This window comes from Palaemon carinicauda, chromosome 10 (genome assembly GCF_036898095.1).
Source record: "Palaemon carinicauda isolate YSFRI2023 chromosome 10, ASM3689809v2, whole genome shotgun sequence".
NCBI classification, from domain to species: Eukaryota; Metazoa; Arthropoda; class Malacostraca; order Decapoda; family Palaemonidae; genus Palaemon; species Palaemon carinicauda.
The window spans coordinates 113,097,773-113,124,329 of record NC_090734.1 but is presented as its reverse complement, the minus strand read 5'-3'; the positions used below and the strand labels follow the sequence as shown (position 1 = coordinate 113,124,329).

At 48.5% G+C, this 26,557-nt stretch overlaps 1 protein-coding gene across 2 annotated transcripts in view; it reads left to right on the top strand.

Annotated features, from left to right (window-relative positions):
- The window catches only part of Kpc2 (Kip1 ubiquitination-promoting complex subunit 2), a 104,820-nt gene that overhangs the window by 20,811 nt on the left and 57,452 nt on the right, over positions 1-26,557 (top strand). For both annotated transcript variants that reach the window (XM_068381684.1, XM_068381683.1), the window contains one exon: positions 2,682-2,937. In XM_068381684.1, the coding sequence (XP_068237785.1) occupies positions 2,682-2,937 (256 nt within the window). The remainder of the gene's footprint in view (positions 1-2,681; positions 2,938-26,557) is intronic.

The window sequence follows — 26,557 nt, the reverse complement described above, 5'->3', positions numbered from 1 at the left end:
GTTTTGTAAAACGTTGGCTTTTGAGGTAACGAAGCTATCTGTTCATTGCAGTTAGGCTTGCTCGCCAAGAATGACCACCTTTCTCAACCTTGATCCAAGGCTTTTGAGTTTGCGACTTTCGGATATGGTTGGAGAAGGGTTGGAGAGAGTCCTGTGTCCAGTAAGAACCATGTAGTTCTTCCTGGGCAGAATGTGAGAGTTGCGAGCAAGTTGAAAGCTCTTTGGGGCTCGATTAAGTAACCCTCATTACAGATGTCAAGAATGTCCTTTCATTCTTCATCTGACTCTTATAGGAGAAGCTCGTGCGCTTTACAGTGAGACTTGTCTCTAGTTTTTTAGAAGGGCAAGACACATGAAGTTAGGCCTGTAACAACTTCAGTGGCCTTCAAGCAGAATGGATTGTGACAGAGCTTTATGGACACAACCTTTTGGAGGAGTAAATCTGTGTTCGGTTCACACTGTTAGAATCATGTCCAGACTCTTTATGAGGATGGATACACTCTGGGACCATTCGTAACAGCGAGTGCAGTAGTGGGGGAGGAACCCTCCACTACGTTCCCATATCCTAATAACTTTTTCTTCTCTTGGAACTTTTATATTTTTATGGTTGTTGTGGCGATTGCAACAGTCGCCCACAATCATTGATTTTAGTCAGATGTTCTATTTGTTCCTTGAGAGCGCCCTGGAACAAGGTTATTGGAAGAGGTCCTGTCACATAGAGGTTTATTAGACTGGTTTGACAGCTCCTAGAGGTCTTCAGCCCCCTGGGTGGATCGCTGAATCTCAAGGAAAGTGGACATAATGAAAGAATTCATTGAAGTCAGCTTCCTTATCAGGTACGAACCCTTAAGTTTGTTTATTAATGCTTAAGTAAAATTCCATATATATTGGTTGTCTCTAACCCTCCACCAAAGGTGTTAATCAGCTATATACATAACTACCAGGTAAGTCTTGTGTTTAAAAATGTTATTTTCATTATAAAATAAATTTTTAAACATACTTACCTGGTAGTTATGTATAATTAAAATCCCCCCCTCCTCCCCTCTAGAGACTAGAGGCATGGAAAATATGGATATCCATGGGATGGTTTCTAGATACCTCGCTAGGGGCGCACAGGTGGTACACCTGGCTATCCAATCGGCGATTGGTGCTAGTTTTGAATTTTCTGCCATGACGTCAGGGACGTAAGCTATATACATAACTACTGTACCAGCTAAGTATGTTCAAAAATTTATATTATAATGAAAGTAACATGTTGCCTGCTAACATATTATTGCCTACGAAACAACGGCCAGGAAACCCCCACCCCCTTCCTCTCCCTTCATCCACAACTCTCATGACCAAACATATTGAGTCATTGCCAGCTTAATTTGTAAATGAAATGGTTGGCAGTCATTGAACTGTTCGATGTTATGATGGTTGATCACTATTTTTATAGAATAGGATTTTGAATATTGTATAGGATATGGTAAGATACAATAAGAGAGATTACACAAGTGCCCTATGTGGATGAGGGGTAGATGTAGGTGGTTTGGGCATGCTCTTTGCACTCCCCAAGAAAGATTAGTTCAACAAACATTTAATTGGGCTCCACAAGGCACTAGAAAAGTTGAAAGACCCAGGCCTACAATACTGAGGACTATGAAGCGTGAAGTTGAAGATGATGGATGGAGAATATGGAAATAAAGCTCAAGATAGAGACGACTGGCGAAATCTAATTGAGGTCCTTTGCGTCAATAAGCATAGAAGGAGATGATGATGATGCTTATGATCATCAGTTGAGATGTACAGTACAACTGTACTGCACTTTCATGAATTCCATTCTCTTTTAAATTATATCTAAAAAAAAGAATGGGTCACCTAATGATGCAATGACTTTTTGTATGAAGACCACTACAGTTGAGTAGTCTACATGAAAACAAGCCCTTGCAGGAAGCTAATGGTAAACAAAATGATAAAGTAGGAGCCCTCATACAGGAAAATAGTAGATATACAGTATTAACATTCAGTAGAAAATATTTCAGAGGATTTAGGATAATTGGAAGAATTTCAGAAGATCTTGTAAAAATGGTTAAAGAACATGTATTGCACATCTACGGTAATATTTGATGACAGTCGCTCTGAAATCATTTGAGAAATGTTTCCAAGTGTATTTATGAGATGATGTGCCCATTTGGTACTCAATAGTGTAATAAGATCTCTGAAGAACATTTCTAAGCTTGCCAGAGGAATTTGCACAAAAAATGAAAATATACTGTAGTTTGGGTCAGGATACAACTAAGGAAGATCAATTGCCAATTTGTACTGAGGAAGAATGATTTTCATATAATTTCCACTTATTTTACTTGTACACACACTAACAAAACCAGTTTCTGCTTTATACACTGCAAAACACTTTAGTACTGGCTGTATTGCATTATTACTAAAGACATGCCAAAATATACCTCCTTATAGGATATCTGATAAGGATTAGCACAATTTCAATCAGTGGGGCCTTTTATTATAATACTGTATACTGTACAGTACATCCGAAATTAATGTGTGGTCGGCATTACCTGTTGCTTTAATTAGGGCTAGTACAGTACATTGCTTTTGAAAAGTCAAGATGTGCTGAAGAAAGTGATAGATATAATGGTTTTAAACAGCTCATTAAAGTTTTGTTTCTTTTCATGTCATTGCAGCTGACAGTGATCAACACAGAATGTCATACGTATTCTTTGGAAGTGCAAAGTGGGACCACCGTACAGCGTGTCAAGATCATGGCTGTTGGACATTTTTTTGGCCCCCAAGAGGCTATGGGTGGAGGAGCTCATGTAGACGAGAGACCTGGCGTGTCTAAAAGTAGTGGAAATCGTACTTTCCGCTTGGTACTGGTACGAGATGCAAGACCTCTGTCAGATGACAATGCTCTCCATTTTGAGAAGCTTATAGATAATGGTAAGATTGTGTCACTAATAGCATTGTGTTTCAATTGTGATAGAAGTCAATTGTATATATAGTTGTGGCTTTTGCAAATGTAACAACAAAATTTATATAATTGAATGTCCATGGCTTACATCCTTCTCTTTTGATGGAAGAAATGTCTCAAAATTGTTTTGAGTAGAAAAACTCGATGAGAAAATTTAGGTTTAGAGGGATCTACTTTATTAGACTACTAACAATCAGAGTTTGAGTCAGTTTCAAGCATTTTAGGAAGGGCCTCATAGTTCATGTGATAGCTTCCCAGTCCAGACTACTGAATTATTTCTAGATTCATGGGGCAGTCTTAGGAAATTGTCTCGAATCAGGAAGGAAATGTTAGCATGAAAGAAATGATCACAGAAATGGTGCTAAACAGGAGTAAACTAGGAAGATAATGAAAGGTTAAAAGAAGGAAAGTAATACATCAAAGGGTGAAAGGAGTTTCTGTCTTTTTACCAAGATTAATAAATGTTGATTGCAGCAACCTGTCTTTCTGCTTGGTGGGAAGCTGAGGAGTACCTGTTTTGGGCCAGCTTGCCAAGTTATTTTTAAACTTGGAGTGATGTAAAGGATTCTTGGATAGGATAGCCATTCCCTTTAAAAGGGATTGTTAACACAGTAACAGCAGACAATGTTTCATTTGTTCCTACTTGAATACAAACCATCATCTTTAAATAGAAGTATGATTTCAGCTAAGCCCAGCCCATCTGGCAGCCAACATAACTAGCCCTTTTCACTTCGGCTGCAAACGGCACCCATGTACTTCTGCTGCTTCTCAAATTTGACTTTCTCTTTCCAGAATAAATGGAAAAGTGTGAGAAAAGATTGTCCTTGTAAACCTGGATAAATAAATTAAAAGTGCTAGGATGCAAGGATAGGGCAAACCTGCCATTATTCCTAATCATCTTTTTTACTTTAGTTAGGCCATTATGTGTAACCTAACAATGACGACAACCTGAAACTAAGCAAGTTGGCTTTCTTTGGGTATTGCAGGTGCTCTGTCTTTAGGAGAAGGGTTGGGCCACCTACAGGACTTTGAGGCTGCCCCTGCAGCAACATCCTGATTCCTGCTAAATCTTTGGAGGGCATCATCTGCTGATGTGGTCTCTGCCTCTTTTGAAGAGGGCTCTGATGCCTCTTATTCCATGTGAGTGTCCTCGTTGGTTTCCAAGACCTTGATCGCAAAAAAGATTGGCAAGAAGTGTGTGTTATTCTTCTTTTTTTAAAAGAAATCATTGAGGAAGTTCAGGAAGTATTGACAGAAGTCGCTTGAATCTCCAACTGATATTTGCCTGCTTAAGCATGAGATGATGATGCAATATGGAGACCCAACCCAGACAGGGAAGGTGTCTTGGACTGAGTACATGCACTATCGGTCAGGGTGTCTTTAGAACTAATATTCAATCTCATGCTTTTTGAGCGACAAAACATTCCCCTCATGTGATGGAGTGTATATTCCTCGGTCACCGTGTGATCGTTCTCCTCGTGACTCCTGAGTTACTGGAAACCCTCGCACGGTAGGGAACGAGATCACCTGTTCTTTCCCCGTGTGGCCAGTCCCTACGCTAGGAAGTTCCCATGCATCTGCATGACAAGGAGCAAGAACATGTAACTACTCAGGACTGCTCTCACAAGCTCCAAGATGTCTAGTATCTAGGTCCTTCAGCTCCAGTGTACTTACGATGGTCCTTTGTAGCTGTCTACCAGGGAAAGTGGACTATTTTCTGCATCTGATGTCATAGAGGGGTATTTGTTACGTCACTAAATACAAACCCTTTTGCTCTTTGTTAGTGAATAAACTGTAGGCAAAGCTGGAAGACTAACCATAAGACTTCTAGCGAGCTATATCTACCCCACCGCTAGTTAGTAGAGGGGGTGATAGGGGTTAGTACCGGCCTTGGAGGAAAAATAATTGGAGATGCCCTATCTGGATTAGATGAAGCCAGGCTTACCAGTCAAACTGTCTGTTGTTCCGTAACTGGGGTGCAAACCACGCTATTTATTAGGGGTATTACTTTCGACGTAGCTGAAATGACGAGCCATGAAAGTTTAGCGAGGGTTAACTACCTACATTGCTAGTAGGTGGGGTAGCTTGCTACCGCTCCCATTTTACTTTACTTTACTTTTGGCTCAGATGGTGAACGGACGTTGCCGCTTCGCCTTTATTTGGACTGCCATTAATCTGTTTTTGCTTTTTCTTTTTCTAGTGATGGCGCACGGACGAGAGCTGGCGCACGGGCGTGGGCGAATGTCGGGTACGCACAACCTGGTGCGTACGCATGGGAGAGATCTGGCGAGCAGAAGAGCGCTGGCGCGTGGCCAAGCGCTGGCGCGTGGCCAAGCGCTGGCGCGTAGGAAGAGATGGCTAGCGCGCGCAGGAGAGTGCTGGCACGTGGACGAGCGTGCAGGCGAGATCTGGCATGCAGGAGAAATATGGCGCGTACGCGCGGGCAAGTGATGTCGCGCGCGCTTAGGCAAATGATGGTGCAAGCGCGCGTGAGTTGACTTCTGCAACTATGCGCACATGCCCTGGACACACCGGCCGGCCCTGTGGAACCTTTATGTCGGCAGTGGAGACTGATCCCCACACCCTTTGTCTCACCTGCAGAGGTCAACGGTGTGATTGTGATGATAAGTGTAGTGAGTGTAGGGAGTGGTCTTCCTCCCAGAGGGAGAGGCTTGGGCAACGGCGGAAGAAGAAGTATAAGCTATTTAAAGTGGGTAATTACTTTCGCGTAGCTGAAAGGACGAGCCATAAAATTTTAACGAAGGATTATTACCCCACCGCTAGTTAGCGGGGGGTAGGGAGGGTAGCTAGCTACCCTCCCCCCTCACACACCTGTGTTGTAGCTCCACTTTTACTTTGGCTCGGGTGGTGATCGGACGTGTCCGCCTTCACCCTCGCCTTTTTGACAGCCATTAATCATTGTTTTTTCTTTCTTTTTCTCAGTGTTGTGAAGTTGGCCTCTACAATGCGGAAGTGCCCTGGGTTACCTGACCGCCCTTGTGGGACCTTCATGTCTTCCATCGAGACGGATCCTCACACCTTATGCCCTTATTGTAGGGGTCAGCGGTGTGAAAGTGATAATGTTTGTATGGAATGTAGGGAGTGGCCTACCTCCCAGTGGGAGAGGTTTTCTCGGCGCCAGAAGAAAAGTCCAGACGGGATATTTCTCCTTCAAAGGTTGCTTTGAAGAAGGAAAATCCTAAGGACTCTTCTTCCGTAGCCCAAACCTCCTCCGAAGCTCCCACTCGGTCGGCCTCCGTTGAGTAGTAGTGTTGGCCGTAATGTTGTTGACCGATCTCGGGGTTTGGGAGAGGGAGTTGCCTCCCATAGCGAGGCAGCTCCTCCTCCTCCCCTGGGGGAGGATTTAATTATTTCTCCTGTTAATGATGATCTTTTGCAGCTTCGGGCTTCCTTAGGGCTTCAGGGTTCGGCCTCCAAGGAAGCCCTGTTGAGTAGTACCGTTGAGTAGTAGCGTTGGCCGTAATGTTGTTGACCGATCTCGGGGTTTGGGAGAGGGAGTTGCCTCCCATAGCGAGGCAGCTCCTCCTCCTCCCCTGGGGGAGGATTTAATTATTTCTCCTGTTAATGATGATCTTTTGCAGCTTCGGGCTTCCTTAGGGCTTCAGGGTTCGGCCTCCAAGGAAGCCCTGTTTGACATGATCAGGTTGGGAGCAGCTGTCAAACAGTCACCGGCGGTAGCAGAGGTTGACCCTCTGTCTATTGTCGAGGCTGTTGTGGCAGACGATTCCAATGAGAGTGTTCAAACCCCTGCTCCTGTAGGAGCTGAAGGCTTAGATCCCCCCTCCGAACATCCTTCGAGGGAGGATCTAAGTCCAACGGTCTCCCCTGCGGGTGATTCTCTCCCACAGGGGGAGTTCACTGACAGAGACTCCTCTTCGGAGGACTGCCGATGGTTTGCCTGCTGCTCCGAGAAGACTCATCTGACGTAAGGCTCGCCTTCCTCTTCGTTGCCGAGGTCTTCCTTCTCCTCACAAGGGTGTTAGGAGGCGCCTCTTCGGATCTTCATCCTCGCAGTCCCCCGCAGAGGAACCTCTTCCTTCATCTACCGTTCCTGCTACTTCCTTGGACCTGGACCTCTCCGCAGATCGTTCGCGATCTCCTACGCCTGCCAGACCTGCTGACCTGCCTTCACCTTTCCTGGCTGCTGACACGCTGTTGGCGCCCACTCATCCCGTTTTCAAACGGGCACCGGTCCCTTCGGGGCAAAAGGGGCTTTCACACATGGTGTGTAAGTCCCTTAAGCGCCAGGTTTCTCCTGTGCGACAACGTTAGCCTGCGCGCAAGCGCTCACCGGTTTCTGCCTCATCTCGCCAGCGCCCTACTGCACGCCCACGATCTCCTGTTCGCCCTGCAGTTCCAGAGACTACGCGCCCACGATGTCCTGCTTGCCCACGGACCTCTGCTTGCCTTCGGCCTGATACACGCTATGGACGCCCTCGGTCTCCTGCTCGTCAGCGATCTCCTGCTCGTCATCGATCTCCTGCTCGTCAGCGATCTCCTGCTCGTCAGTGATCTCCTGCTCGTCAGCGATCTTCTGCGCGCCATCGCTCTCCTGCTCGCCAGCGCTCTCCTGCTTGCCAATGCTTGCCTGCTCGCCCTCGATCTTCGGATCAGGGCTCCAAGGAGAAACCTTCTTCCTCTCCTGCTCGCCAGCGCTCTCCTCCATCTTTGTTAGAATCCTGCATTCCTCCCAGGAGGGAGTCGAAGGACTCCAAGACGGTTCCGAAATCTTCTTCGAGGATCAGACCAGAACCAGGTAAGCCCGCGGAGAACGTCCACGAGTCCCCCCAAGAAGAGCCTTTGGGGACTGGAGACCTTGCTGCTAGTCCATCAGGAGGAGAGCCGCAGGAGTCGGAGCATGCCTTTTGGCAAGGTTTGGCTCTGACGAGGAACCTTAACGGATTTTCGGATCCGGAGATTCCTCCTCGAGAGGGCAAGGACACGGTTCTGGACCTAGTCTTTGGTACTCAAAAGCCCCCTAAAACCAGCACGGCTTTGCCCTGGTCCCAGGGGGTCAATAGTGCCAGAGATAAGGTCGAGAGCCAGCTCTCCGAGCTAGCCTCCTCCAGCCGTTCCAGCGCCGGAAACAAACTCCTCCCACCTCCTCGTGTCCATCAAAGGAGGTATTTTGAAATCATTGAGGAGTCCTGTTTAGCTCTTCCCCTCCACCACTCGGTGGAAGAGCTCTCTAGGGGAGTCCCTCTCGAGAGAGACTCCCACCGGCCAGTGTCGTTCTCGGCCTCGGAGACTCTCTGCCAGGAGAAGGTAGCAAAGTGTGCCATGTAGGCCACTTCATGGCTGGATATCTGGCTGGGATCTCTTGGCATCCTGATACGATCCGAAGACTTGTCTAAGGAGAGTACCAGGAAGGTCAAGGCCTTGGAGACCTTCCTTCTTTCAGGCACTCGTACCATCGAGTTTCTGGCCCACCAAGTCTCGAACTTGTGGGCTAACACTATAAGCCTCCAGCACCCCAACAACCTCGCCCTGCAAAGACGACAAAATCGGCAATAGCAGCAAAGGCACCGGTGTCCAAACAGCCCTTTCCCGTCAAGGACAGGAGAGGCAAGAAGTCCTCCAGGGGAGACAAGAATCCTAGGGGGAGTGGCCGAGGCCGCAAACGCTAGGATTGGCAGTCCCCCTGCATGTCCACCAATGGGGGGATGCCTTCAAAGTTGCGCGAACAGGTGGCAGCAACTCGGGGCCGATTCCTGGACGATCTCCGTGATCAGCCAAGAATATCGTGTCCCGTTCATAACATCTCTTCCTCCCCTGACAGCGAATCCAGTGTCGTTGAGCTCTCTTGCTATGGGATCGGCAAGAGGGCAAGCCCTTTGGGCAGAAGTCAAGACCATGTTGAAGAAGGACGCTCTACAAGAGGTCGTCAATGGGTCCCCAGGCTTCTACAGTCGACTCTTTCTTGTAAAGAAGGCGTCTGGAGGCTGGAGACCAGTCATCGACCTCTCAGCTCTGAACAGGTTTGTCAAGCAGACCCCGTTCAGCATGGAGACGGTAGACACGGTTAGACTCACAGTGAGACCGCGAGACTTCATGTCCACACTGGATCTGAAGGACGCGTACTTCCAGATCCCAATCCATCCGTCTTCAAGGAAGTACTTAAGATTCAGCCTAGACAACAAGATCTACCAGTTCAAGGTGCTGTGCTTCGGTCTCTCCACAGCACCTCAGGTTTCCACCAGTGTTCACCCTGATATCTTCGTGGGCACACAAGATCGGCATCCGTCTCCTCCGTTATCTGGACGACTGGCTGATCTTAGCAGACTCGTAGTCAACCCTTCTTCGACACCGAGACAAACTTCTGGGAATTTGCCAAGATCTAGGGATCATGGTAAATCTCAAGAAATCTTCTCTGCTTCCTTCCCAAAGACTGGTATATCTAGGCATGATATTGGACTCCAATCTCCACAGAGCCTTCCCATCAGACGACAGGATAGCAAGGCTGAGGAAGGTCGCAAGACCTTTCCTCAGACGAGACGAACTCCCAGCCCAATCGTGGTTACGTCTCCTCGGCCATCTCTCATCCTTGGTCCGTCTAGTTCCCAACGGTCGCTTCAGAATGAGATCTCTGCAATGGCGACTCGAGTCCCGGTGGAGTCAAGGACACGATTCCCCGGACGTCTTAATCCCTATGGGTCTCGCGGAACAAACGGACCTTCAGTGGTGGGTGGCAGACGAGAACCTACGAAAGGGAGTGGATCTTTTCGTCCTCCCCCCCGGATTTGATGCTGTTTTCGGACGCCTCAAAGAAAGGGTGGGGGGCCCACGTTCTAAACCACAGGGCCTCAGGCCTGTGGTCAAAATCAGAAAAGTGCCTCCATATAAATCTGCTAGAAATGAAGGCTGTTTTTCTGGCCCTTCAACAGTTCCAACAACACCTGGCAGGTCACTCTGTGGTGGTGATGAGCGACAACACCACAGTAGTGACTTACATCAACAAGCAGGGAGGTACTTTTTCAGAACAGCTATCCCATCTTGCAGTAGAGATACTGAGATGGACCGAAGTCCACTCGATTCCACTTTTGGCTCGCTTCATTCCGGGCAAAAGGAATGTGCTCGCCAACAGTCTGAGCAGAGCGTCTCAGATAGTGAGTACCGAGTGGTGTTTGGATCCTCAAGTAGCCAACAAAGTCCTGACTTTGTGGGGTTCCCCGATTGTGGATCTGTTCGCGACAGCGTTGAATTTCAAACTGCCGCTGTACTGTTCCCCAGTCCCAGACCCCAAGGCTCTCTGGCAAGATGCTTTCCAACAACGGTGGGACAACATCGACGTATACGCCTTTCCCCCGTTCTGTCTGATGAGGAGGGTACTCAACAAGACCAGACTATCGGTCAACCTCTCGATGACTCTCATAGCTCCACTGTGGCATCACGCAGAATGGTTCCCGGACCTTCTGCAACTCTTTACGGAGCCTCCGAGAGAACTTCCTCCACAACACGAGTTACTCAAACAACCACACGCCAACATCTTTCACAAAGCCGTAGCTTTTCTTTGGCTTCACGCCTGGAGACTATCTAGCATCTCCTCGCAGAGAGAGAATTTTCACAAGTTGCGGAAAGGATGCCTGGACACCTGCGAAAGTCATCCGCAGGAGTCTACCAGGCGAAGTGGAGAGTTTTCTGTGGTTGGTGTCGTGGAAGGGGTATCTCTCCACTCGATGCCACTATTCCAGCAATAGCGGAGTTCTTCGTGTATTTGCGAGAAGAAATGCGCCTTTCAGTCTCGGCAGTGAAAGGCTATCGCTCAGCCTTAAGTCTTGCCTTCAGGCTCAAAGGATTGGACGTTGCTTCTTCGCTAGAACTTGCCTTACTCATACGTAGTTATGAACTTACCTGCCCTCAGTCGGAAGTGAAACCTCCTCCATGGAACGTGGTTCGAGTCCTCAGGTCTCTTAAGAGACCTCCCTACGAACCATTACGCCAGGCTTCAGATCGCCACCTGACTTGGAAGACGGTGTTCCTACTAGCTTTGGCGTCAGCCAAGCGAGTTAGCGAACTTCATGGTCTCTCGTATGACATCGCCCATTCAAAGGGATGGGGGGAGATAACGTTCAGCTTCATCCCTGAGTTTATTGCTAAGACTCAGAATCCGGGAGTGCCGGACCCTCGCTTCGACTCCTTCCAGATTTCGAGTCTTCGTTCCGTAACAGATGACCCAGACCATCTCCTACTGTGCCCAGTAAGGAGTCTGAGGCTATACCTGAAGAGAACAGCTGCAGTTCGTCCCCAAGTGCGGGCTTTGTTTGTCAGCACTGGGAGAATGAAGAGGAGGGTTACCAAGAACACCATCTCAGCATGGATTCGCAAGGCCATCCATCTGTCCCTGAATCCTGACTCTCCTCCGTCACGTCGCCCTAGAGCTCATGATGTCAGGGGAGTAGCTACCTCCCTGGCCTTCAAGAAAAACTTCTCAGTGACGCAGGTTCTGCAAGCAGGGGTGTGGAAATGTCAAACGACCTTCACAGCCCACTACCTGCAAGACGTGATCCACAGGAGGCTCGATACGTTCTCTATCGGCCCTGTGGTGGCTGCACAACAGCTGGTTTAAACCTCAGGCTCCTTAATGGACAAGTAGCAGGAGGTTGAGGGCATTGTTACCCGGTTTTAGTCTGCATGAATGAAAAGGTATGCCTGGCCCTTATTCTTTTCTTCATCCTCCCCTCTCTTGGGGAAAGCAGCATCCTGGGTTCTCTGCACAGCTGACCTCAAACCTCTGCAGGTAAACCATGTTCCTTTGTGTTCCTAGTATTAAGTTAATACTGTCGCGCCCCCATACCCTGACGAGGTGGTATTGGGAGAGTCCTAGCCTTAAGTTTCCATCTAAAGAACTTCAGGTCAACTTCCTAGGACGAGTCACATATTTCTTCACACATCTTATGTAGGCCGCAGCCCTTGCATAGCAAGGTGCGAGCGAGGTGCTGGAACTCTTTATTGTTGAGTGCTAACACACTCAGATAAAGAGTCCCCGGGCAAAGCCAAAAGCCAGTATGGCTGGGACTTGTTCCACCCTTCCTAAGGGTTAAGTCACCCACTTTAAATAGCGTGGTTTGTATTCCAGTTACGGAACAAATGACAAATTCGTAGATGATTTGTATTTTTCCTAACTATACAAACCTTAGCTATTTAATCAAACTTGCCTGCCATACCTGTCCCCCATGAAGTCCTACCTCTAAGCAAAAGTGGAGCTACAACACAGGTGTGTGAGGGGGGAGGGTAGCTAACTACCCTCCCTACCCCCCGCTAACTAGCGGTGGGGTAATAATCCCTCGTTAGAATTTTATGGCTCGTCCTTTCAGCTACGCGAAAGTAATTACCCACTTTAAATAGCTAAGGTTTGTATAGTTAGGAAAAATACAATTTTCAATATTAAACTTAGCCGGTGATTATATAAGCTGCAGCTCTGCTGCCCGACAGAAAAACTCTACGTTCAAAATACGCCAGCGATCGCTATGCAGGTAGGGGGTGTACATCAACAGCGCCATCTGTCGAGCAGGTACTCAGTACTCAATGTAAACACAGAACTCAATTTTCTCTCTGTCGTGCCACCGGCAAGACCTACTAAATTCGCTGTTGCTTACTGGATTGGTTTTCACATATTTTGGTGAAGTACACATTTCTAGTTATTAGCTTTCGCTTTGCAGACGTTATCTTCAATACATCCTTGCATTCTTTTATTGATTTTGGATTATTTGTTGACGACTTTGGATAGATTTTGAATTCCCCTTTGACTAATTCAAGATGGCTGACCCTTCTCAAGTCCCTAAATTCAGGAAGTGTAATGCTAGGGACTGTTCAAGGCGTCTTCCGAAGGCCTCTATCGATCCTCACACCATTTGTTCCAATTGTCGGGATAAGACCTGTCAATTGGAAGATCGATGTGAGGAATGCGTTGGGCTTTCGGAATTCGATTTCATCGAATTCCAGAAATACACACGTAGGCTAGAGAGAGATAGGGTCAGGAGAAGTTCATCTCGCTCCGTTGATTTTTCCTCTCCTCATGCCCCACAACCTATTCCTTCCCCTGTAGTGGTTGCTCCTGATCCCCCTTCTAGCACTCAACAACCTTCGATGGCAGATATGATGCGTGCCATCCAGGCTCTGGGTGAGAGAGTCGAGTCATTGGCGAGTGACCGTAACCAACTCATGGCAGACGTCAAGGAGTTGAAGTGTAAGAGTGCAGTGGGTAGTGACAAAGTGAGTGGTAGTGTTGTGGAAAGTGTTGTAGATAGTGTTGCGCTTGAGGGTTCGTCTGTTCGTGCCTGTCGTCCTCCCAGTCCGGGACCTCTTGCAAGCTCCCAAGCCCAGGGGAGAAGCAATGTCGTACGACCAAAGGGTTCGAGAGGCTTTAATCAGAGAACAGACGTTCCCTCCGTGGTTTCGGACGTATCTAACCAAGATGGCCCCACCCACAAGAAGACGAGAGAGCCCATTTATTCCTCGTCTGCGGAAGATGTTTCTCGAAAGAAACCATGGACCAAGGTCTCGCGGCCTCTTAAACGCAAGTCGGTCCCTTCCGCGCAAGTCCAACGGCCCAGTTGTAGCCACTGGGTCAGTTCGGACTCGCTGCAGTCTTCCGATGACTGCACACCTCCTAAGAGAGGCAAAGCGGTACCGCATCAGGCAGTAACACCGTCTGTTGCCGCACCTGCTACTGTAGACCCTAAGTAGTCTTTGCTGCAGACCATGCAGACACAGTTAACGTCATTAATGCAGGACTTTCGTGCGGAGAAGGTTGACGCTGCACCAACCGCTAGCCTACAACCACCCACGGTTGTGCGTCCAGTGGACGCTGAGGCTACCTTCTCCCGCACTCCAGCTGTGAGAGTCCCGCCACCCATGCGTTCCAGTGTACCCTGCCAGCCGCATGTTGACGTTCAGCGACGCACGGAACCTTCCGTTGACGTTCGCGAGTTACAACAACAACCTAAGTTGTTTTGTTTTGACGCGGTGCGTCAACCTCCGCAACCCAGTGTGGTTACCACTACTCGCCCACAGCAGACTAGACAGTCTGGAGTAGACGCTTTGCGCCCCCGCGCTGCTATGGTTGTTGCCAGCTCACAGACTGGGCAACAGTTCCATGACGTTGCGTCCGGTTCAGTCACGCATGCACCCGTGCTGCCGGACTCAGCTGACCAGCCAATTCCTACTCCTTTGCCGCTTCCTCCTCAGTATTCAGATGATGAACTCTCTGATGATGACGACGCTGCACACATTGACGACCCGCATACGGACATTGACGAACCCAAGACCACGCAACCCTCCTTGGACTTTAGGAAAGTTCTTGCACTGTTCAGGGAGATGTATCCTGATCAGTTTGTTTCTGCGGCCCCACGCTCTCCTCCATCTGAGTTCGCTTTAGGCACGCAGTCATCCGCGCCTGCCTTTACGAAGCTCGTCCTCGCCCGCTCGTCTAAGAGAGCTTTACGAGTGTTGGGAGAATGGATGCAGTCCAAAAAGCACCTTGGGAAGACAGCATTCACGTTTCCCCCTGCGAAACTCTCTTCCAGATCGAGCGTCTGGTATGCCACGGGAGAAGTTCTCGGCTTGGGAGTTCCTGCCTCTGCCCAGGGCGACTTCTCAAGTCTAGTAGACTCTCCCCGCAGGCTAGCCATGAGACGCTCCAAGATTTGTTGGACTCCTTCAGACTTAGACCATCTGATGAAAGGAGTGTTCAGAGCCTTCGAGGTTTTTAACTTTTTGGATTGGTGTTTGGGAGCGTTGAGCAGGAAGATCTCCCCTTCTGACAAGGAAACTTCCATGCTCATTATGTCCTGCATGGACAAGGCCATACGGGACGGTTCCAGTGAGCTTGCGGCTTCGTTCGTTTCCGGGGTCCTCAAGAAACGGGAAAACCTTTGCTCCTTCTTGTTAGCTGGAGTAACACAGTGTCAGAGATGGGAACTTATGTTTGCTCCTCTCTCAAAGTGCCTTTTCCCAGAGGAGTTGATAAAGGAGATTGCTGCCTCCTTGATTCAAAAAGACACGCATGACCTGGTTGCGTCCTCTGCCCGCAAAGCCACCCCTTTGCCTACCGTGTCTAGACCCAGGATGGACACTCCAGCGTCCAGATTCATTCCGCCCTTTCGTGGCAGAGCCTCCAGCAGAGGAGGTGCTCGTGCCGAAGGGAGACGTGGGAATAAGAAGAAAGGTACCAAGTTCTTTAAGGGCAGAGTCTGACTGCCACCTTCTTCAGACAGCAGTGGAAGCCAGACTCAAGAACTTCTGGCAGTCCTGGGAGAAAAGGGGCGCAGATGCACAATCTGTGAAGTTGCTCAGAGAAGGGTACAAGATCCCGTTTGTACGCAAACCCCCTCTAGCAACGTCTCCCATCGATCTCTCTCCCAGGTACAGAGAGGAGGACAAGAGACTAGCTTTGAAGCAAGAGGTGTCTCTCTTACTAGAAAAGGGAGCGGTAGTCAAAGTCCGGGACCATCAATCCCCGGGCTTCTACAACCGTCTCTTCTTAGTGGTAAAGAAGACAGGAGGGTGGAGGCCGGTGCTAGACGTCAGTGCTCTGAATGTCTTTGTCACAAAGCAGACGTTCGCCATGGAGACCACAAAGTCTGTTCTAGCAGCGGTCAGGAAGGAAGACTGGATGGTCTCTTTAGACCTAAGGGACGCTTACTTTCACGTCCCCATCCACCCAGATTCCCAACCTTTTCTGAGGTTTGTTTACGGAAAGGTTGTCTACCAATTTCAAGCCCTGTGCTTTGGCCTAAGCTCGGCTCCTCTTGTCTTTACGAAACTGATGAGGAATATTGCCAAATTCCTGCATTTAGCGGACATCAGAGCCTCCCTCTATTTGGACGACTGGCTTCTAAGAGCTTCTTCCAGTCGTCGCTGTCTGGAGAATCTAAAGTGGACTCTAGATCTGACCAAGGAATTGGGTCTCCTGGTCAATATGGAAAAGTCCCAACTGGTCCCATCCCAAACTATAGTGTACTTAGGGATGGAGATTCACAGTCAAGCTTTTCGGGCTTTTCCGTCGGCCCCCAGAACAAGTCAAGCCCAAGGATGCATCCAGAACATGCTAAAGAAGGACCGATGTTCAGTCAGACAGTGGATGAGTCTGATAGGGACGCTTTCATCCCTGGAACAGTTCATTGCGTTAGGGAGATTGCACCTCCGTCCCCTTCAATTTCACCTAGCTGTTCACTGGAAAAAGGACAAGACGCTAGAAGCGGTCTCGATCCCCATTTCCGAGAAGATGAAGTCATCACTGACTTGGTGGAAGGACAACATCAACCTCAGAGAGGGTCTGCCCCTGGCTGTTCAGACCCCCAACCACGTTCTCTTCTCGGACGCATCGGACACGGGCTGGGGTGCGACATTAGACGGTCGGGAATGCTCGGGAACTTGGAACTCGAATCAAAGAACGTTACATATCAACTGCAAGGAGCTACTGGCAGTTCATCTGGCCTTGAAAAGCTTCAAGTCCCTCCTTCTAGGCAAGGTGGTGGAGGTGAACTCAGACAACACCACGGCCTTGGCGTACATCTCCAAGCAAGGATGGACCTATTCTATGACGTTGTACGAGATCGCAAGGGACCTCCTCACCTGGTCAAGAGATCTAAACCTTTCTCTAGTAACGAGGTTCATTCAAGGCAACATGAATGTCATGGCGGACTGCCTCAGTCGGAAGGGTCAAATCATCCCAACAGAATGGGCCCTACACAAGGATGTGTGCAAGAGACTATGGGCCACATGGGGCCAACCTACCATAGATCTCTTTGCAACCTCGATGACCAAGAGGCTCCCAATTTATTGCTCGCCAATCCCGGACCCAGCAGCAGTTCATATAGATGCCTTTCTACTGGATTGGTCCCATCTAGACCTTTATGCATTCCCCCCGTTCAAGATTGTCAACAAGGTACTGCAGAAGTTCGCCTCTCACGAAGGGACAAGGTTGACGTTAGTTGCTCCCCTCTGGCCCGCGAGAGAATGGTTCACCGAGGTACTTCAATGGCTGGTGGACGTTCCCAGAACTCTTCCTCTAAGAGTGGACCTTCTGCGTCAGCCACACGTAAAGAAGGTACACCCAAGCCTCCACGCTCTTCGTCTGACTGCCTTCAGACTATCGAAAGACTCTCGAGAGCTAGAGGCTTTTCGAAGGAGGCAGCCAGAGCGATTGCTAGAGCAAGGAGGACATCCACTCTTAGAGTCTACCAGTCGAAGTGGGAAGTCTTCCGAAGCTGGTGCAAGTCGGTATCAGTATCCTCAACCAGTACCTCTGTAACCCAAATAGCTGACTTCCTATTATACCTGAGGAAGGAAAGATCTCTTTCAGCTCCCACAATCAAAGGTTACAGAAGCATGTTGGCAGCAGTCTTCCGTCACAGAGGCTTAGATCTTTCTAACAACAAAGATCTACAGGACCTCCTTAAGTCTTTTGAGACCTCGAAGGAGCGTCGTTTGGCTACACCGGGTTGGAATTTAGACGTGGTACTAAGATTCCTTATGTCAGAAAGGTTCGAGCCACTACAATCAGCCTCCTTTAAAGATCTCACTTTAAAGACTCTTTTCCTCGTTTGCTTAGCAACAGCTAAAAGAGTCAGTGAGATACACGCCTTCAGCAGGAACATCGTATTTTCATCTGAAACGGCTACATGTTCTTTACAGCTTGGTTTTCTAGCCAAAAACGAGCTACCTTCTCGTCCTTGGCCGAAATCGTTCGATATTCCAAGCCTTTCAAATTTGGTTGGAAATGAACTAGAAAGAGTCTTATGCCCTGTTAGAGCTCTTAAGTTCTATTTAAGACGAACTAAACCTTTACGAGGACAGTCAGAAGCTTTATGGTGTGCTATTAAGAAACCTTCTTTACCTATGTCAAAGAATGCAGTTTCCTATTATATCAGACTGTTGATACGAGAAGCTCATTCCCATCTGAATGAGGAAGACCATGCTTTGCTGAAGGTAAGGACACATGAAGTTAGAGCTGTCGCAACTTCAGTGGCCTTTAAACAAAATAGATCTCTGCAGAGTATAATGGACGCAACCTATTGGAGAAGCAAGTCAGTGTTCGCGTCTTTTTATCTTAAAGATGTCCAGTCTCTTTACGAGAACTGCTACACCCTGGGACCATTCGTAGCAGCGAGTGCAGTAGTGGGTGAGGGCTCAACCACTACATTCCCCTAATTCCATAACCTTTTTTAATCTTTCTCTTGAAATGTTTTTTATTGTTGTTTTTTGGGTTGTCCGGAAGGCTAAGAAGCCTTTCGCATCCTGGTTGATTTGGCGGGTGGTCAAATTCTTTTCTTGAGAAGCGCCTAGATTAGAGGTTTTGATGAGGTCCTTTAGTATGGGTGGCAACCCTTGATACTTCAGCTCCTAGGAGTCGCTCAGCATCCTAAGAGGATCGCGAGGCTCAGTAAGGAAGACGTACTTAAAAAGGCAGAGTAATTGTTCAAGTCGACTTCCTTACCAGGTACTTATTTATTTTATGTTTGTTATTTTGAATAACTGCTAAAATGAAATACAAAATACTTAGCTCATAATAATGTAAACAAGTAATGCTGGTCTCTACCCACCCCCCTGGGTGTGAATCAGCTTATATAATCACCGGCTAAGTTTAATATTGAAAAATGTTATTTTTATTAATAAAATAAATTTTTGAATATACTTAACCGGTGATTATATATTAAAGGACCCTCCCTTCCTCCCCAATAGAGACCCAGTGGACCGAGGAGAAAATTGAGTTCTGTGTTTACATTGAGTACTGAGTACCTGCTCGACAGATGGCGCTGTTGATGTACACCCCCTACCTGCATAGCGATCGCTGGCGTATTTTGAACGTAGAGTTTTTCTGTCGGGCAGCAGAGCTGCAGCTTATATAATCACCGGGTAAGTATATTCAAAAATTTATTTTATTAATAAAAATAACATATCTACGAATTTGTCATATTTCTCCCTCGAAGGTTCCTTCGAAGGGAGAAAAAACCTAAGGCCTCTTCTTCCGTCTCCTGACCCTCCTCCGAAGGTCCTACTCGTTCGGTCACTTCCGAGAGACCGTCGAGTAGTAGCGTAGACCAATTTAATATCGGCCAACCCCGGGCCTCGAGAGATGGTGTTGCTTCCCCTAGCGAAGCGGCCCCACCTCTCCCCCTGGTTGAGGCCTTGTCACTAACTTCCTTATTACAGGTTTGGTCGTCCTTGGGGCTCTCCTCATGTCTGCCCTCCAAGGACGCATTGCTGCAAATCATCTGCAGGGGTGCTAGTGTGCAGCAATCATTGTCGCCGTCAGAGGTATATCCTCTGGCCCTTGTCGACGTTGTGGTGTCAGAGGTGTCGCCTATGATCTCGTCCTACTCTTCTGCTCATCCAGACTCTCCAGCTATTGCTGCCGACTTAGTTTCCCCCGTTCTGATCATCCTTCGAGGGGGAAACTAAGTCCAACGTCTGTCTCTCCAGCGATTGTTTCTCTCCCTCGGGGGAGCTCACTCATAGGGACTCCTCTTCGAAGGACTGCTGCGGTGTACGGTCAGCTTGCTGATCCAACGGCTCCTAGAGGGCGTCTCTGTCGAAAAGCTCGCCCTCCACTTTGCCTTAGAGGTCTTCCTTCACCATCGGTGAAAAGGCGCCTCTTCGGGTCTTCTGCTTCGTCGTCGCAGCCTTCACATACAGAGGAGTCTCCACTGCAGTCATCTTCTGGCCTTTGACCTTCGACCATGCCTGGACCTGCTACTAGTCCTCCGACTTCGGTCCTGGACCTCTCTGCAGATCGTTTGCGATCTCCATCGGTGGATGCTCGCCCTTCCAAAGGGCATATCCCGGTCCCTGATCAACCATCCAACAGACCTGCTGACCTTCCATCACCGTTCCTGTTCCCGGTAAAGCCTCTTGAGGCCCTACTGAAGTGCGCAGCTGCGCGCCATTGCCCTTCAGCTCGCCAACCTCCTGCAGTGTACCAGCGCTCACCAGCAGCCCGTCAGCACCAGCCTGCTCGTCAGTGCGCTACAACACTTCGGGGCGCCCCTTCACCTGCTCGCCCTCATAGACGGCAAATGCAACTTGCACCTAATTGCCAGCACTCTCCTTCACGCCAGTGTTCTCCTGCACGCCAGCCATCTCCTACGCCCCAGCACTCGCCTAAGCGCGCGCGACATCACTTGCCCGCGTGTATGTGCCATATCTCTCCTGCATGCCAGATCTCGCCTGCACGCTCGCCCACGCGCCAGCACTCTCCCGCGCGCGCTAGCCATCTCTTCCTACGCGCCAGTGTTTGGCCACGCGCCAGCGCTCTCCTGCTCGCCAGATCTCTCCCACGCGCACGCACTAGGTTGTGCGCACCCGACACTCGCCCACGCCCGTGCGCCATCACTTGCCCGTGCGCCATCACTTGCCCGCGCGCCATCACTCGCCACGGCGCCAGCTCTCACCCACGCGCCATCACTCGCCAGCTCTCGCCCGCGCGCCATCACTCGTTCGCACGCGCCAGTGCTCACCAATGCGAGTAAAGGAACTGCACTCGGTCAGGTCACCATCACCTCACTCCCCTCCCCGCCCCGCAAACGCCTTTCAGCATGCCCATCGGGAAAAGGGGCACAGGCTTCTGGCAGGGTTCAGGATCCCCAAACTGCCTTCTTCTAAGGTGGAACCACCTTTAAAGGAAACTCCTCGCAGGGAACCTTCGATCCTTTTTTCTTCAGGGGATCTGTCTGACAGTGTATTGGTCAGTCAGCAGCCATGGTTCAGTGCCTTAGTCAGAGCTGTAGCACAGACCTTCAATCCTGCCCTGTCTGGCCGCTCATCGGAGCAGCCTATAGCTCCAGACTCTCGACACAGAACCATGGCTTCTTCCACCCCCCTGAAGAGGAAAAGAGGAGTCTCTGACGTGGTCATTTCCTCGAGGGTAAAACTGACTCCGGTCAGGCCGTCAAGGCTAGTCCCGCCTGTAGCTTCCCCTGGATACTCTCCCACCTCACCATAGCCAAGGGAGTCGCGTGGGGAAAGGACTTCCTCCATTCCACTGTCGGAGGAAGCCTCCCCTCACGCAGAGAGTTCCATATCAGAGATCAGGAAGGACACAACATCCAGGTCTTTGATGTTGAAGTCCTAGCCAAAAGACTCCAAGACTTTGTCCACTAGGACTACCAAGACGGAGACAGCCAGCCACTCGAGGGATGTCCGCGACCCACCCCGGGAAGAGCTCTTGGGGTTGGAAGATGGAGACTTCGCTGCAAGTCCGACGTCGGAAGGAGAGCAAAAAGAGTCAGAACATTCTGGCAGATCCTGACTCTTATAAGGGTTCTTAACGGGTTCACTGACCCAGAGATCTGCCCAAGGACACGGTCTTAGACTGTGTCTTTGGCACCCAGAAGCCCTCAAAGACCAGTGCAGCCCTGCCTTGGTCTCAAGGGTTGAAGGGTGCCAGGGCTAAGATCGCCCTACAGCTCTCCGAGTATGCCTCCTCCCAACGTTCCGGCTCTACCAACAAGCTCCTCCCACCTCCTCGTGTCCAACAGAGGAGGTACTTCGAGATCCTGGAGGAGCCTAGTCCAGCTCTTCCTCTTCACCATTCTCTGGAAGAGCTCACTATGGGAGTCTCTCTAGAGAGACACTCCATCTGGCAGGTCTCGTTCTCGGCGGCCGAGATCCTTAATCAAGTAAAGGTCACAAAGTATGCTATGCAGGTTACTTTGTGGCTTGATATCTGGTTAGGGACCTTGGGAATCCTGGTGCGAACTGAGGATTTCTCCTAGGAACATACCGGAAGGCAATGGAGACTTTCCTTCTCTCAGGCACTCGCACAATCGAGTTTCTCGCCCACCAAGTTTCGAACTTGTGGGCGAATACCATCTTGAAACGTGGAGACGCAGTGTCAGAGATTCCATCAACAAGTCCCCAACGAGTTAGCTAGCTCAGACATTCCTCTCTAGAGGGAGCCCACCTGTTTGAGCCTAAGGAGATGGAACATGCTGCTGAGAGATGGAGGAAGTCCCATCAGAACTCCCTCCTCCATAGGGCTTTGATATCCAAGCCCTATAAACCACCAGCTCCTCAGCAGCCCCGTCCAACCAAGACCACGATGACCAAATCAGCCGCGAAAACAATGGTGTCTAAGAAGCCCTTTTCTGCCAAGGACAAGAAAGGCACTAAGTCCTTCTGGGGAGGGAAAAATCCTAGAGGGAGCAGCCGAGGCCGCAAACTTTAGGAGAGGAACTTCCCCTGCTTCTCCACCAGTAGAGGGATGCCTACAAAGTTGCTCGGACAGGTGGAAGCCACTCGGGGGCGAACCCTGGACAATCTCCGTGATTCGTCTAGGGTATCGCGTCGCATTAATAACATCTCTCCCTCCCCTAACCAGGAATCCAGTGTCGATAGACTCCTTTGCCATGGGATCAGCAAAGCGGTCGGCCCTTCGGGCAGAAGTCCAGACCCTATTGAAGAAGGGCACTCTCCAGGAGGTCCTCGACACAATATCTGCATGGATTTGCAAGTTCATAGACCATGCTCTGAATCCAGACCCCCCTCCTTCACATCGCCCAAGACCTCATGATGTTGGGCGTAGCTATGTCCATGGCATTCAAGAGAAACTTCTCAGTGACGCAGGTTCTTCAGGCTGAGGTGTGGAAACGTCAAACTACGTTCCCATCCCACTACCTGCAAGACGGGACCCACAGGAGACTCTATACGTTTTCTGTCGGTCCTGTGGTGGCTGCACAACAGCTGGTTTAAGACCTCAAGCTCCTTATTGGACAAGTAGCAGAAGGTTGAGGGCATTATTACCCGGTTTTAGTCTGCGTGAATGGAAAGGTTTGACTGGCTCTTATTCTTTCCTTCATCCTCCCCTCTCTTGGGGAAAGCAGCATCCTGGGTTCTCTGTACAAGCTGATCTCAAACCACTGCAGGTAAACCATGCTCCTTGTGTACCTAGTATTAAAACTAATACTGTTGCGTCCCCATACCCTAGCGAGGTGGTATTGGGAAAGTCTTGGTTACAACGGTTTTTTCCTTCTAAACACTGAATAACTTTACCTGGACGGTCACACTTCTATATATCTCAACACACAGCTTACGTAGGCCGCGGACCTTGTATAGCAAGGTTTTAGCGAGGTGCAGGGACTCATTATTTTTGAGTACTGACATACTCAGATAAGGAGCACCCGGGTAAAGCCAAAAGCCAGATTGGCAGAGACGTCCACCCTTCCTAATTGGTGAGTCACCCCTAGTAAATAGCGTGGTTTGTATTCCAGTTACATAACAAATGACAAATTCGTAGATAATTTGTATTTTTCCTAACTATACAAACCTTAGCTCTTAATACAAACTTGCCCGCCAGCCCTATCCCCCTTGAAGTCCTGCCTCCAAGCAAAGTTAGCTAAATCACAGGTGTGTGAGTGGGAGTGGTAGCAAGCTAACCCCCCCTACCCCCCCGCTAATTATCTGTATGGGTAGTTAACCCTCGCTAAACTTTAATGGCTCGTCATTTCAGGTACGCCGAAAGTAATACCCCTAATAGATAGCTAAGATTTGTATAGTTAGGAAAAATACAAATTATCTACGAATTTGTCATTTTTCGATTTTCTAGTTAATCCATTGACAGTGTACTGGAACTTAGGAGTTGGTTCTCTTCAGACCTCTCTTCATAGAGGGTAACTATTTTCTAGTGCTTTTTGTTAGCGATGAATCCTTCCTGTGCTGCTTTAATAGAAAAAATGAATGTTAACCTTGTTCTTTAAGTTATTGGTGAATCCATTACAAACTCCTTGGAATAATGAACTATGGTGAAGTCATTACACTTTTTAGCCCTTTGTGGATTACATTGAATACAGCTTGTGATAATATCACAACTTTTATTACTGATTTTTGCCTAAATGCAGACAGCTGTTTGTTATTATGGGCTCAATCAAATCCGATTTGAACCATCTTCCAGAGTAGTAACTGATTGATTTGTGTATAGATTTTTTCTTTGTTATTTTTCTCGAAATTGAAATTATTAATAAACTGAGTCATAAAAAGTTTATGAATTTTACACGAAAGGTAAAGATCAAAATGTATAAAAGAGACAGTAACTGATTAACAATAACAGTAGCTCCGTAGGTATCTTTGGTTCCAAGACCTTTTTTACCAGTCAATGGCAGAGCTAGAACTGAGAGTTTGACTGGTAAACCTAGCATCACAGATTCAGGTAAGAACTCTTGAGTCAGGGTATCTCCAGTAGTATTAATCCTCTTGGGTACCGGCTACCCCATTCACACACACACCTGTGTTCTATTGTCACTTTTACTTTTGGCTCAGTTGGGAGTGACGTTGTCTCTCTCTCTACCGCCCAACTTTTCTTGACTGCCCTTTAACTAATTTTCTTTTGTTTTTATTTTTACAGATGTGAGAGCTGTTGTTAATAATTGGCATAGGAGAAGTCTCAGCATCTCTCGCTCTTCCCTTTGCAGCCCAACAGCCCTTAGAGGAGGACTCTGCAGGGGATTCTCTTCATGCTGCTACACCTTCACTGACTTCGAGAAGGCCGCTTGCATCCGATCAAGCTCGACCTCTGTCTTGCTCCTCAGGCCTGACATCACACTCATTCCTTCTGAGATGACTTAGCTGGCTGAGGGAGTGATAAATCTGAAGCATGTTCCTGCGCCTCTCAGGGGATTTCTTTCCTGTTCGCGGATCAGGTTTTCTCCTTAGTGGTTTTTTCTTCAGTGCTGACGACGACGCACTCCCCCATTCTGTGATGGCAACCGCGACCGGCGGAGGAAGTACAAAGAATGAAGCATGTTCCTCTGCCTCTCAGGGGACTCCTTTCCTGTTTGCAGATCAGGTTTTCTCCTGATTGTCTTTTTCTTCAGTGCTGACGACGGTGCACTCCCTCATTCTGCAATGGCAGCCGGCGAAGGGAGTGCAAAGTCTGAAGCCTGTTCCTGCTCCTCCCAGGTGACTCCTTTCCCGTTCACGGGTTAGATTCTCCCATTTTTGGTCCCCACGCAGGTTTACAAAAGGAGGTTAGATTCGTCTATCCCTTTCTCTATACCTCGGAGTGTATCTTGCGATCTTCTTCCTGCACTCGCCCAATCAGAACATCTCCTGTGGGTGTCTTGAGGAGTGATACAGCTCTACAGACAGTGAGAGAACAGCTCCTTGTTTTCAGAGAGTTTCTGCCAATTTCCAGCACTCGTTACACCGCATTACCAAGGTCCAGCGCTTGTCATCTCGTGACTGCGGCAGCAGAGACTGCCAGAGCAATGCTGATCGCCTTGCAGTATCTACGACGAGACAGTGCAGTCCAACGCGCCTCTGCAGTCCAGCTTGCTAACGCAGTCCAGTTCATGATAGCTCCTCTACGCGTGATCGCTATGTTGCTGGCGACTGCTTGGCAACGACACAGTTTTTTTTCTAGCTTCTTGAGACCAAAAGATATGCCTATCCCTCAATCAGCAAGGGGTATGGGGGCCCAACTCTGGCAAGGGTTCACAAAGTTAGGGAAATCTGGTCCACCTTAGCACTCAAGAAAAAACCTGAAAGTGGCTAAGGTATTAGACAGGAGTCTGGTGATGCCAGACAACCTTTATCTCCACTACCTATGGGAATATACTGTACCCACAAGTTCTAGGGTACCTCTTGGTTCTGTGATGGCTGTTCAACAGGTGTAGCCAGCCTAGCACTCTCACTGGTCAAGAAGCTTTTTGTCTAAGAGAGCACTTTTGACATAAGCCACCTAGTGCTCTTACTAGTCAAGAAATATCTTGTCTAAGATAACAGTTTCAACATAGGCTTGGAATGAAAGTTGGAATGACTGGCCTTCTACTCTTCTTCCTTTCACCTATCTTGAGGATTCAGCAGTCTTGGGTGCTATGAGCTGAAGCTGACGTCAGATGAAGGTAAGCTTCATAACAGAGAACCTTTTCTTTACAGTCAGAACCTGTAAAGAGATACCCATCCATCCTACCAGACAATGGGGGACGCATAGGATGTATCCAAACCCATTTCGTATGCTATGAATTCATTCTTACAACATATCCCATACAAGGATATAGGTTCTTCTGTGACCAACTACCATTTATTCGTAGTATGGGCCTAACCTAATACTTGTGGCATCACAATGCACAAACTGTTAGAAGGTTGGCAGGAGTCATCACCTTTGCTCCAGCACAAGACAAGTTGCTTTGATAATTCCTGGGAAAGCTGTACCAGCCAGTAAACTGGTTCATAGGGAATTCCTCACTCCGAAGGATGAGTCTGCTATTAAAGGATGATAGTTTTTATTTAGGAACAGATGAAAATTTTTTAATTAAAGTAATTGCATTTTTCCTGACTAGGCAAACCCGATTCCTTAAGTTAAACATTCTGCCTCAACCAAGCAAGTTCCAGGCCTTAAAGTGAAAAGTGCGAATCTTGCTGACTGACCGATGGGTAGGTTGGCTTCCCCACCACTCGCCAGTAGTTATAATAACCTTGATAAAATTTTAACGGACATTCAAGCTTCACTGAAGTCATACTCCTATTTAATTACTCAGGTTTGTACAGTTTCGAAAAATCCAAAAACTTTTAAAGTTTGTGATTTTACTGTTGTAGAAATATTTTTTCATACTGTATTAGATGACCATATTC